At 41.4% G+C, this 12,633-nt stretch overlaps 1 protein-coding gene across 1 annotated transcript in view; it reads left to right on the top strand.

Annotated features, from left to right (window-relative positions):
• Window positions 1–5,864: 5,864 nt before the first annotated feature.
• The window catches only part of SOS2 (SOS Ras/Rho guanine nucleotide exchange factor 2), a 72,246-nt gene continuing 65,477 nt past the window's right edge, over window positions 5,865–12,633 (top strand). Inside the window, exon 1 of the mRNA XM_049897660.1 lies at window positions 5,865–6,098. Within this exon, the coding sequence (XP_049753617.1) occupies window positions 6,012–6,098 (87 nt within the window). The 5' untranslated portion in view covers window positions 5,865–6,011. The remainder of the gene's footprint in view (window positions 6,099–12,633) is intronic.

Below are 12,633 nucleotides of genomic sequence, written 5' to 3'. Positions count from 1 at the left end.
CCCTGATTTGGCCAGGGAGCCATACTTTGAATTTAGGGAGAGACTCCAGGGACAGTGATAACAAAGGGACCTTTCTGACCAGAGAACCTTGGATTTCAACCAACTTGTGCTTAAAACTGTATCTTCAGAATAACCTCTTATTTATTTTGTTGCTATGAAACAGTAATAGAGTAGAATGAAAGGGGCTACAACAGTGACTATTTCTATGCCTCCCAGATTTAATTTTACTTAAATTTGTCCACTGGAAATATAAAAGGTATCATTTAAGGATATCACTTTATGGACAATGGGCTTTTTTCGGTATCTGAGTACAATTGGGGACAGACTCTCCAAACCACACTGTCCATATATCCATTGCTGTTTTCCAGAATGTTCAGACCTTCCAACCTTTGATTTCCTATCTTTTTCTTAGGTTCTTAATAAATCATTCCAGCTGGAACATGTGCAAAGTTCAAATTGCCTGGATCCTTCTAGATACACAGAACCAAGACTGTTGGTTATGTTATATAGGCCAATAAAAAAAAAAAGATTGGTCACCTGATACTCAGTCTTGTGCTTTGGTACTTAAGGATATAAAAATGCTTTTTGCTCTTACTCTATGTTAGAATGTGTGGTTGGTAGTAAATTTCTGAAAGTATTTTCAATTTAGATAGACCTCTCCAAAAGTGCTTAGTTCTCTGGAATTAAAGGGGGTGGGGGAAGCCTAGTATTAAGTATATTATCTTAGAAAAGTTGACATGGTAAAAGAGGATTTAAAAGCTCTACCAGCATTTCCGTTTGAGAGAATGGCGGTTCCCTATGTAAGGAGCATGTAGCGAATGATGACACTTATTCTAAGAATGGGTATGGTATGTGAGAACCACAAAGCTGAAGGGAATCTGGAGAGTCATTCCAAGCTCTTCAGCCTCCAGGAATACCAACAAGAGTTTTCAAGAGGATCACACCAATGGATCACACCAAAGGATTACACTCTTGTCTCCTAAGTAGAGAGTAAATTTGGTCAAAAAACTGAAGTTCGTATATCCATGAATGTAGTATTGTAATCATAAAATACCATATCTGAACAAATAAACACCAAAAGAACACTAACTTGGACTCGGGATATAAACATAACCCACGTTTTCTACTCTTGAGGGAGTGAGCTTGTGTTGCTTGGTACATTAGTTTGGGTTCAGTTGCAGAGAAAAGAATCCCTTCTAGCTAGGTAAACAAGAAGGAATTTATTCAAAGGTATATAGAATCATTAAAAGGGTGATGAAGTAGACTCTAGGTGGAGCTTTCAGGAATAAGTCCCAAAGCCACCCAACAGAACTAAGAAACCGAGGGATAATCTCCAAAACTTTTATGCTCCATGAACAGGGAACTGACACACAGTCTAGCCATTACAGCTGCTGCACAAAACTAGTGTCTGAATGGTGCTTGCCAGCAGAAATATCAGAATTGCTGCCTCCAATTCACTACCACCTCTTAGATCTCACTGCAGTGCATCTGTTAGGCTCAACCTAAATCACATTCAGAAACTTGGCTGCAAGGAATCTAGGGAATGCTGCTTTCGGCTAAGTTCTAAGATGCTGCTAGAAGGAGCAGACTACACATTAACTGTCGTGTATTATATCCATCACACTTAGCGATTAGGCACAAATAGTTAGCAGCTTAAATAAATTACTATAATTATTAACACTTTTAGGCAAATAAATCAACATTCATTTTGTCTTTATTAAGTTCTCTGTTCTGTAATCAAAATCCATATACATATATGATTACTGACAAACCCCTGCCTGGGAGTTGTACTGAACAATGAATACATTCATTGATGACAGCTCAACTTTATAACTCTCAGGACTTGGAAGGATTTTATTGTGAAATATCATAAATAGCAAGAACTTGGTGTCTCCTCTTCACCTTCATCATAGGAATTGGTATCTGAGACAGCCACTTCCCCACTTACAAAAATGGCTTTCCATGTGGTAGTGGTGGCACTATCTGGATGACCTCAGTGTCATACCCCAAAGCACTAAAGAACATTATTTTTGTTCCATAGTGGACTGTATGTAACATATAAACACACGGTGCCTTTTTTATTTCTTTGTATACATGTGTGTGGGCAATAAATCAATCTTTTAATTTCACAAAAAATAGTAGTTACTCTTTGGAAGACATTTTCAGTATGCTTTCTCTTGCAGGGGTTAGGGTTTCTGGGTATGGGTATCCCATAAGAGGCATAGGCAAAGGATCATCAATCTGAGTGACTGTGCCAACTATTTTCAAGCAGGTGGACCGTAAGAGAACTAGAGCTAGCTATGGCAGTGAACCATGAAAGTGAATGACAAAGACATTTATTGTTTCCTGTGGCATTGTTTTGGTTTGCTAGTGACTGGCAGCACTTGTAGCTTTAAATAAATTGAAGAAGTGGGAGAGAGACCATGGGAAAAATGTTGAGTAAGTCCTTCTTGAAAAATATTAGTGATAAAAAATTTTTGAGTACCTCCTTGAATGCAGCTTTGAAAGCTAATGAAAATTTAAATTCCTTTAATCATTGTTAAGAGAAAAAAAAAGTCATCAGTTCAATCATCCTTGGGCAGTTCTTTTTGGTTCTTTTTTTTTTTTTTTTTTTAACTTGGTTCTTTTTAAATTACTTTACAGGCTCCACTAGATAGGTTTACTATTATTTATTGAACCAGTCCCCTACTCCTCCTAATGGTTATTTAAATTGTTTCTAGGTTATGTTTGTTTGATGTTGTTGCTGTTTGCTATAACAAACAACTATGCAAGGAATAAACTCCTCACTCAACGGCACTGGGTTATAGATTATTTCACATTTGAACAAGCATACCTTTAGGACAAGTTGCTGGAAGTGGACTTGTTGAATCAAAGGGTAGATGCCTTTGCAAACTTAATAAAGTCAAGTTGCCCTTGGTGGAGGTTAAACCAATTTACACGGAGTGCCTATTTCCCAACACCCTCCCCAGCATAGTGTGTAATCAAACTTTTTGATCTGTTCTAATAGCTGAAAAATGACAGCTTAGTACACCTTAAAACTGCAAAAATATGAGCAAGAAAAAATATGAGTGAAGTTGAGCATATTTTTAATATATATGAGACGTAGATTTCCTTTTCTGTGAATTATCTTTTTATATCCTTTACCTTCCCCCCGCCCTTATTGAGTTGTTTGTCTTTTTTATTCTTATTAATTTGTATGATCTCTTTTATACATTGGGGAAATTAACTATGAAATGAGATGCAAATTTTTTTTCCAGTTTGTCATTTGCCTTTTCCTTTAGCTTGTGGTGGCTTTTTGCCATACAATATTTTTTAATTTGAATTTATCAATTTTCTCAATTTTGTGTCATATTAAAAAGGTTTTTCATGTTATAAACACTTTATTTTGTCATTTTATTTTTTGCAGTTAAATCTTTGATACCTCTGGAGTTTATCCTAGTATAGGCTGTATGGTATAGATCTAACATTTTTTTCTAGATGGCGCATTTGTCTGGTTGGGAAAAATTTGTTATGGTGTCATTCTCGGATTATCTTCTACACACACAGATCTAGTTTCTGTTTGCCTAGCCCAGAGATCACGACTCAGATACCTGTAGAGACTAGGCAGGTTACATAAAAGGGTGAAGAGAGCCAGGTGAGGCATATAAACCCGCTGCCAACCGGATATGGGATGGCACACTTTTCTAAAGAGGGCAGCCACTGCTTGTTGCCTACTGATCATTCCCTTGCAGGAATGTGGCAGGGTCCCCTGTTGCCAGATCTTGGTCAAGAGAAGCTGGAGACTCAGATTTTTATGTCAAATCTCTTGGTTTTAAAATGTTGACAATTAAAAAAAAATCAAATACAGCCTTAGCTAAACAAAATATGTCTTCAAGCCAGATTTGGCCCAGAGAAAGCTTGCAGTATCCTTGACCAAGAATAAAACTTCCCAGTTGGAACTTTCCTGTGAGTAAATACAATCAGCCTAGTAGTTTAAAAACAGTCTAGTAGTTTATACTTGGGGTTCGGGAATAGGAAAGAAAAGTGAGGACCTGTGGGATAAGCCGAAGTCTTTGCTCTTACAGACTGAAAGACTAGTTGGAGAAATATAAGCATTTCAGGATCCTGTATTTTAACCCAAGTACATGGAAATGTGGATGTGGTGGTCATTTATTAGAGGACATTGTTAACTCAGTGTATACTTGGAATAGAAAAATGATTTCTTAAGTTTTCTGACTCTTCCATTCTGATTCTGCCAGTATGACAAAATGGTGCATATCTTGGGGGAGGATAATTGGCTAGCTGCTGATCCTGGAACTAAGTTGTGGCGCAGATTTTTTTTTTTTTTTTTTTGGGCATCCTCTTCTTCCTTTCCCTTCACTGCTGGTGGCTGGGGACAGGGAGTAAAGGACAACCTTCTTTATCACCTGTTACATTTTATGTGTTCAGCATCTTTAGTGGGATGAAATTTATGCTAGTGATAAAGATTCTAGAATTTGTACCGCTTCAACTAGGAAAGCTTAAGGTGCGGGGGTTCTTTTCTGAGTTGCTCTTGATGTACCTGGAGCACAGCCACCGCCGTCAGGGCAGGCTTTTGCCTTGCTCTGATGCTGAACAGGTTTCAGTGGAGCTTCCAGACTAAGACAGACCAGGAGAAAAGGCTTGGTGATCTGCTTCCGAAAACCAGCCAGTGAAAATCCTGTGAATCACAACCAGCCGATCGAGAAGTGGTGTTTGTGCACTGGGTTGCCATGAGTTGGGGGCAACTAGCAGCAACAACAAAGATTCAGGTTTTGTGGGACCTGAAGTTTACACAATTTTGAGGACACCATTAAGAAAAAAATTCAAAAATATTTTGAAGTTTTCATAAAAATGACCCGATCTTGTGAACACACAGGGGCAAGTTAAGGACCCTGAAGTTCAAGCTTGATTGACGTCATTGTCATCTGTCTCTGCTGGTCCTTTCTGCTAAGGGCTTTCCACGTCTCATCTCCTTTAATCCTTACAACAGCGCGTTCTGTTAAATAGTTTCTATTTCATATACGGTGGAGTCACGGAGGACTCAAATACATGTCCATGCTTGAATGGCCCTTTCTCTCTACAACCGTATACTGCCTCCGAGGACTGCAATTCTGGGGCTCGAGGCATCCCAAGAGCGGCATCGAGTCCGGATTGTCTTAGGGAGGTCAAGAGGAAGAACCTTGTGAACAAAACGCAGTCAGTAAGCCAGGGAGTTTGGCTGGAACAGGCTCCCCTGCACGTCCCCGGACTAAGCAGACTCCGGCAGCCGGGACCGGCTGCCCTGCGCTCGGCCGGCTGGCGCCTCTACCCTCTCCGCGACGCGCATGCTCCGTGCGGGGCGTCTTGGGCGATTTGGGATAACGAGCGCCGGGCGAAGGGGTAGGGGTCGAGCCGCGACTGCGAGAGCTCGGCGGCGGCCCGGGGGCTCCCTGCGTGGCCGCTGAATGGGCGGCGGCGGCGGTGGCCAGAGCTGTGCGCTCCGGAGTGTGGCTCCCTCGCCGGACGGTCCCCCGGGCCCTCTGGAGGTGACTCGGGCGGGCCGGGCCGGGCGGTGCTGTCGGTTAGGAGGGCGGGGATGAGGTGATGAGAAGACAAGCCGTCGCCGCCGCTCTCCGCCCGCTGCTGCAGTAGCGGGAGTCGGGGCGGGGGCCAGGCCAGCTGTACCCCCGCCGGGTTGCGAACCCAGACAAAAGAGGAGGAGCTGCTCGAGAAAGTGGGCTACAGCTGCTGGGAAAAGAGGACGCTGCTCGGTCGCCGCCGGGGGTCGCCCGGGCTCGCGGGCAGTCGCGCTTCCGCTGCGGTCGCTGCGCGAGGCAAGGGCCGCGCCGGCCGAGGAAGCCGCCCTCGGGGCCCCCGCCCGCCCGCCCGGCGCCGCCTCCGAGCCGCCTCGGCCGTAGTTGCGGCCCAGGCGGGAGGCGGCGGCCGCGGGCGAGGCGAGGCGTCTCGCGCCTTGCTTGTCAGGCCACCGGCCCGCGGGCTGCCCCCGATGCGGAGGCGCTGCCGCCGGGGCCATGCAGCAGGCGCCGCAGCCGTACGAGTTCTTCAGCGAAGAGAATAGCCCGAAATGGCGGGGACTGTTGGTCTCGGCCCTGCGAAAGGTCAGTGCTGGGGCCGGGGCCGGGGTCGGGGCCGGGGCCGGGGCAGCCGCAGGGGCCGGGGCAGGAACCAGGGGACCGAGTCGGTTGAGCCGGGCGGGGTGCCCCGCGCGCTTTCCCTCCAAGGGCTAACGGGGAGCTGCACGTCCACCGAGTTTTCGGGTCGCGGGCCAAGGGCCGAGCTGTTTTTCTTTGCCTGGCGTGGGGGCCTAGGGGCCTCATACCTGCCTGTTGTAATTAGGAGGACGCTTTTGCAAGTTTTGCCTGGCCCCAGAAGGAGGGTTTTGTTATGATCATAAAACTGGATTTCATGTTGCAGTCATTTCGTCAGGCGACTTCCGCCGTTGACCAATTTGTTGTCCTCAGGCTGAATTCCGGCAAGAGAAAGTCCCACTGGTGTTTAGACGATTTCTAAAATAAAAGTACATTTTCAGCCCGGGTAATTGGTGTTCCCCGTAGGCAATTTGTCAAGGTTGTCCACTCACTTATGAGGCAATGCTTTTTGTAACATGAATGTGTTTCACATGTGTGAAATAAATGTCAGTGAGTCATAATATTCTGATTATTTTACTGCTCTTAAGGTAAATTTAAAGCACCTCCCCACTTCCTGCAAAAGGTGTCTCACCTATTTACAAGAAATTTCCTGTATAAAACTGGATGTGATTTAGAACTTGGAGTCATTTTAAGGAAGAAAAAAGGGACAGCACATAAAAAAAAATCCTTTCAAGTTTGGGTACATACCTTGCTAGGGTGCATTTCTCCTGTAGATGGTGTCAGTCTTCCTCTGTGAATTTAGATAATAATCATACTAGCATTTCTATAATAAACACTTTCTTAAGGTCAAGACAAACTTATAAGACTGTAAATGGATGAAAGATTAGCTATCATGCTTGTTGAACATGGATTTCCCTTGTCACTGATGCAGACTTAGTCCCCTCCATCTTTTGTGTAGAATAACCAAGAATAAATTTTGAAATAATAAAGGAAAAATAAGCATTAACTTAAAAGACTGCATTTGGAAAATAAGTCTTCGTACTTTAAGTTTCTAAAAATGAAATGTAGTGTATTTTCAAGTTAAAAATATTTTCCTCATGCATTCAGATTTCAAATTTTTTATTATTTTCATAATTCTTACAAGGAGGTGTTGCCTCTCTTGGGGCAGGCGCCAAGTCATGGTATTTTAAAGAACTTGGTGGACGTGACCAGGGGCATCTAGATAGTTATGATTTCACTGATGTGCCAGGTGCTAAAGTATTAACTTCCTTTCATGTACAGACTATGTAATTCTACAAGGAGAGGGAAAGAAATGGAAAGTATGCTGACTGGTGAGAACGAACCCAGGCCTGAATTAAAAGCAAAGGGGGAAATGGTTATGCAGTAATTGCCTTCCACCCCACTGAAGTGTGAGTGCTGTTATCAGGCCTGTATTGTTGGCAGTGTGATGCAGGTGTCTATCCACTAGTTTCTTCTCATAGCAAATGCTACTTGAGCTTGAGCGTGCGATGCACAACTTATTCTATAGGTAACTTTAATGATTCTTCATGAACGGATATAGATTTATTTCTTCAGGTTAAGATGAAAACAAAGCCCTGACTGGCGTTCAGCCATAGTCCATTCATTGCTTTGGGACTTGTTGCTTTGCATTTGTGTGTTGTGCTTGTTTTCCTGGAACTCAGGTGCCTTGTAGATACTGTATTGCTTTAATCCACAGTTCTGGTATATATCCTTTGTTTAGAATAAATAAATACATGTAAGAAAATTTGGTCTTGACATAAGTTTTTGAAAAGCAATTTCTTTTAATTTATTAACTTACTAAAAAAAGAAATTTTTTTTTTTTACTTACTCATATTGCAAAATTGAGGTGCATTGCCATGGAAAACTTTTCATATTTTTTAAAATTTTTGGTGAAAGTAAATGGGATTATGTAATTTTGTGGTATATGGAACGTTGTAAAATGTAGATTTGTAGTGCCTGACAAGAGTTGTAGCCCTTAAGGAGCTCAAGACTTACTCTTTGTTACATGTGTTCGTTTCTGGTATCTATTTGTCAACCATGTTTTTGTACAATGAGAATTTCTTCCATTTCTACGGAGGGTCTGTCTTCACATTCAAAGCATTCAGAACTTGGTTTCCTTCCTTCAGCTGACCAGATACAGAGACTGCTAGAATTAGACTGTAATATTTCCCTCTTCCAGTTGGTGTTGTCATTGAACATGGTATATACTCTAGCTTCATCCATTCATTTAACATTTATGGAACACATTTTAGGTACTTTGCACTGCACTAAGTCCTAGGAATACAAAGATGAATGAAAACAAAAACCCTGTTCTGAAGGAGTTTACAGTTTAGATAAAAAATTCTTTTTAAGTTTTGGTTTTTGTAAATAAGATAACAGTTCTGACCTCACAGTTCTGTAAGGGATTTTTTTTATGTGTATGAAAGCAGCAGTGTCATTTATTGTCAGATTAGTCCACTTGGCCATCTTAGTGGAACCTCAAAAACTTTTAAAATGTAATTTTCAGAAAATAAAATCATGTCGTACAAAATGATTTATGCAATTGATGTCACTAAGTTATACATTTGAAAAATGTTAAATTGGCAGATGTTGTGTTACGTGTTTTTTACAACAATAGAAAGGAAGATAAAATCACGGCTCATGCAAATATAAAGGAACATTTATGTATAATTTTTATAGCTCATTATTTAATAAGGAAACTAGTAATAAGATGTTAAAACCACTTTAAATGAAAATGTGAAGAGCTAGCTATTTATAGACAATTTAGTAAAGGAATATTAAGATTGTTGGGTTAAATACAAAATTAGTTTAAATCCTACAGGACTATAAATTGTAACTTTTGGGTTATCTTTTCCATGGGACAGAAATTATTTGCATCTGTACCAGACAGAAATCTATAAACTAATTTTATAGATTTGTAAAATATCCCAGTCAGTAGAAAATAATCAAAGATGCAGACACATCACTGTACTGAAGAATATCTAGTAATCTCCTTTCCTTATTTTCAAGTTTCGGCTAATTTTTATGAAAAAATATATGTGTATATATTTGTCAAGGCCACCATTGTCAGCATGGAAAATGCAAGGGATTTTTTTTAACCATCTGCAGTGCAGCGGATCACTTTTATATGGCCTTTCTCACTATAGTCTTGTAACTTCCATCAAATGATTGGGTGGGAGTATGCAAATAAGGTATTGTTGCCCCCTACGGGATTGGATAGCATGCTAATAATACAAATAAAATAGATGGCATCCTTGTGGGGGTGGGGCCATGCAAATAAAGTGTATGGAAGCCTAATGAGGGGATTGATCAGTTTTGACATCCCCCTTGGCTTAAAATGAGCCATCTCGGGCAGAAAGGGGGGACCTCACTACCACCAAGAAGAAGAGCTAGGAGAAGAGTGCATCCTTTGGACCTGGGGTTCCTGCAGTGAGGGCCTCCTAGTCCTGGGCAGGACACAGAGGGAACTCTCACACAAGAGATGGGGAGAGGCAGTGGGAGAAAGCGGCAGCAGCAGAACCAGCAGACCGGTGTGAGATGGTGCAGTGGGCTACCCAGTTACGGAGCAAGGTGGTTACAATGGGCATGCCAACCCAGAGAGCTGAGCACCTTCTGGCAGGAGGCTTCCTGGCAGAATGGGGTGCCTTTGGACACTTGTAGGTGGAGCTTGGCTTGCTGACCCATAGTGTGAGAGAGCTGAGTGCCTTTGGACCAAGGCTTGCTGTTGGAGTGGTGCCTGTGGGCACTTAGTGGTAGAGCTAAAGAGCTTTATAACACTTGCCCGATAGGGTGGTAGGGCAGGGGCCCAGCCAAGGGGCCTAGGGCCAGAGAGAGGCCTGCCTGCAGGCACATCTAAGAATTGTATCCTGAATTGTAACCGGTTACTTTCCTAGTGGAGCCCTGGTCTCATAGTGGTTAGGAACTCCGCTGTTAAACAAAGTGTCGGCAGTTTGAATCCACCATCCGCTACTTGGAAACTCTGTGGGGAAGCTCTACTCTGTCCTCCAGGGTAGCTGTGAGTTGGAATTGACTTGATGACTTTTTTTTTTTTTTTACTTCCATAATAAACCCCGTAACTTTAAGTACTGTTTGTGAGTTCTGTGTGGCCATTGCAATTAATTATTGAACCCATCAAAAAGTAGAGTGCTGTGGGAGAGACAGCTGGTGTCAGAATTGGTAACAACAAAAAAAAAGGTTAGAAAGCGAAGGCATGTCTGACCTCTGCCTCATAGGAATCAGCCTTGGGCTGTTGATCTTGATTCCCCTTCCCCCTTGTGAAGTTAGAAGAGGTAAGATGCCTCCACTAAGCAATTGTTATGGGAATTAAATATTCATTTCACTATGGAGAAGCACAAACATTGAAAAATAAATTTGTGGGAAAAAAATTTTGGAAATAGAAATGTAGTGTTCTTTAACTTTTTAAACAAAATCTCACCCAGAGCATTAAAGTATATCCAGAACTACAAAGGGTAAAGAAGAATGAAGTGACAATACTAATGGATAATACGTGGATTGTTAACATTACTGCTAAATTATGTATCTTCCTAAAAGAGCCAGAAACATAAATGCCTTCACCACTACTCCCCAAGAACATTGAAGCTATCATATTACTTGAGGGGTGGGGAGGGGAAGAACATGGGATATTTGTAAATGCGGTTTATTACCTGTGTATTTGAAATGCTTTTGGTACTTGTGCATGTGCTATTTGATAAATTAGTGTATGGTAAGCGTTTTACACATGGCAAACATGCTTTAAAATAATCTTATCAGGTTTTTTAGTCTCTGATATTTCTGTTGGGGTTACCTTTCCTGTAAGGTGTTCTTCACCAGGCAAGCCATAGAAAAGAAAATGTCTATGTTGTCTTACCATCTGTAGTTACAAATGCTATGGATAGCTGAACTGGAAAGAATTAGTTCAATTACTTTGATCTTGAGTTTAATTTTATTCAGGTTAAATACTGCCACCCTCCCCAGCCCAGTTATCACAATTTGATTTTAGATATTTAACATACAAGAAGTATGGGAGAATGTGTTAATTAATGTCCGTCTGAGTTCCATAAGCAGTTAAGCACTAAACTACTAGCTGGATTACTAGCTGAGAGTTTGGCAGTTTGAACCCGCCCGGAGATGCCTTGGGAGACAGGTGTGGTGATCTGCTTCTGAAAGGTCACAGCCTTGAAAACACTATGGAACAGTTCTACTTTGCACACATGGGGTTGCCATGCGTTGGAATTGACTTGATGGCAACTAACAATAACATGGCAAAAAAAAGAGGGTAGGGATTTTTGTGTGTGTGTGTGCTTTAAATGTATAGGGATTTTAATTCAAAGATGTTTTTGTGTAATCTGAAAGACTCTAGTGTTTGTACCAACATCTCTTATGGCTTTGTTTAATAAGATTGCACTGGAACGTTCCTGGGGCCCACAAGAAAAGTATAGGGTACTTTGAGAAAATGAAATTGGTGTTACTGACCTATTGGAGAGCCAAGAAAGGCTTCTTCAAGGATGTAACACTTGTGTTGAGTTCTGAAGGGTATATTCAAATATTTATTAAGTACCTCCTGTGTGTCAGGCACTGTTTTTGATGCTGAGGATGTAGCAACGCCTTCCCCTCCCCGGCTGCCCCACCCCAAAGCTTACTTTCTAAGTGGATGTTGGCCAGAGGCCTGGGAGAGACAGACAATAAAGCAGTAAACAATTATCTGAAAGGTCAGTACGAATTAACAAAACAAAGAAAAGTGGAGAAAGGATTTGAGGCAACGGGAAAGGTAGGAGCATGGCTTGTTTTCAAGGACTAAGAAAAGGAGATGACGCTGTTGGTGGTAGACTGTAGGTAGACGAAGTTAAAGTCCCTTTTCAAGAACAGTGGGAACCCACGTAGGATTATTTATGCAATAAAGTAACTAGATTAACTTGATGAGAGTTTCTTTTTGAAAAGATCACTCCAAGTAAATTCAGAAATTAATAATGGATCTTATGATTTTTGTGACATGAAATGATTAAGGCCTGTTCTGGATTTCCTAAAGCCACTGAATATAACAGTAGAACTCCAGGGAGTCATTTGAAATTATTCCAAACTAATAGTGACCCCAAACTGACCCAAGGGGTTTCAGCCAAAACTGGATGAGCGTAAGGAATGCATTTTAACTTGCTGCATTTGGCTCCCTGTCAACCATGCTTAGTAGCCTTTTTCTGTTTTCAGTTTAATTTTGGTCTGGTATATTTGGAGCAATAACATTCCATTAAAGTGTTTTATGCTAAGTATTCAAAGCATTACCTGTATTACCACTTGACGTAAATCAGATATACGTCTTTTATATTAACCATGGCCTTTCTTTCAAGGGAGCAGTAGTTTGATTATATCCTCTGTTAGCCTGCATATTTGAATCCGCAAGGAATTTTAATGGAACTAATGGATTTAGCATTATCTCATGTAGTCATGTTAAAAATTAACAACTTAAAATTCTTTTCTTCTTTTTACATATGAACGTGATAGTAAGTAGGAAGTTTTTCGAAATATGTAA

Source organism: Elephas maximus, chromosome 10 (genome assembly GCF_024166365.1).
Source record: "Elephas maximus indicus isolate mEleMax1 chromosome 10, mEleMax1 primary haplotype, whole genome shotgun sequence".
Lineage (NCBI taxonomy): Eukaryota > Metazoa > Chordata > Mammalia > Proboscidea > Elephantidae > Elephas > Elephas maximus.
Note: the sequence above shows the minus strand (reverse complement) of the source record. Positions and strands in the feature narration are given on the sequence as shown.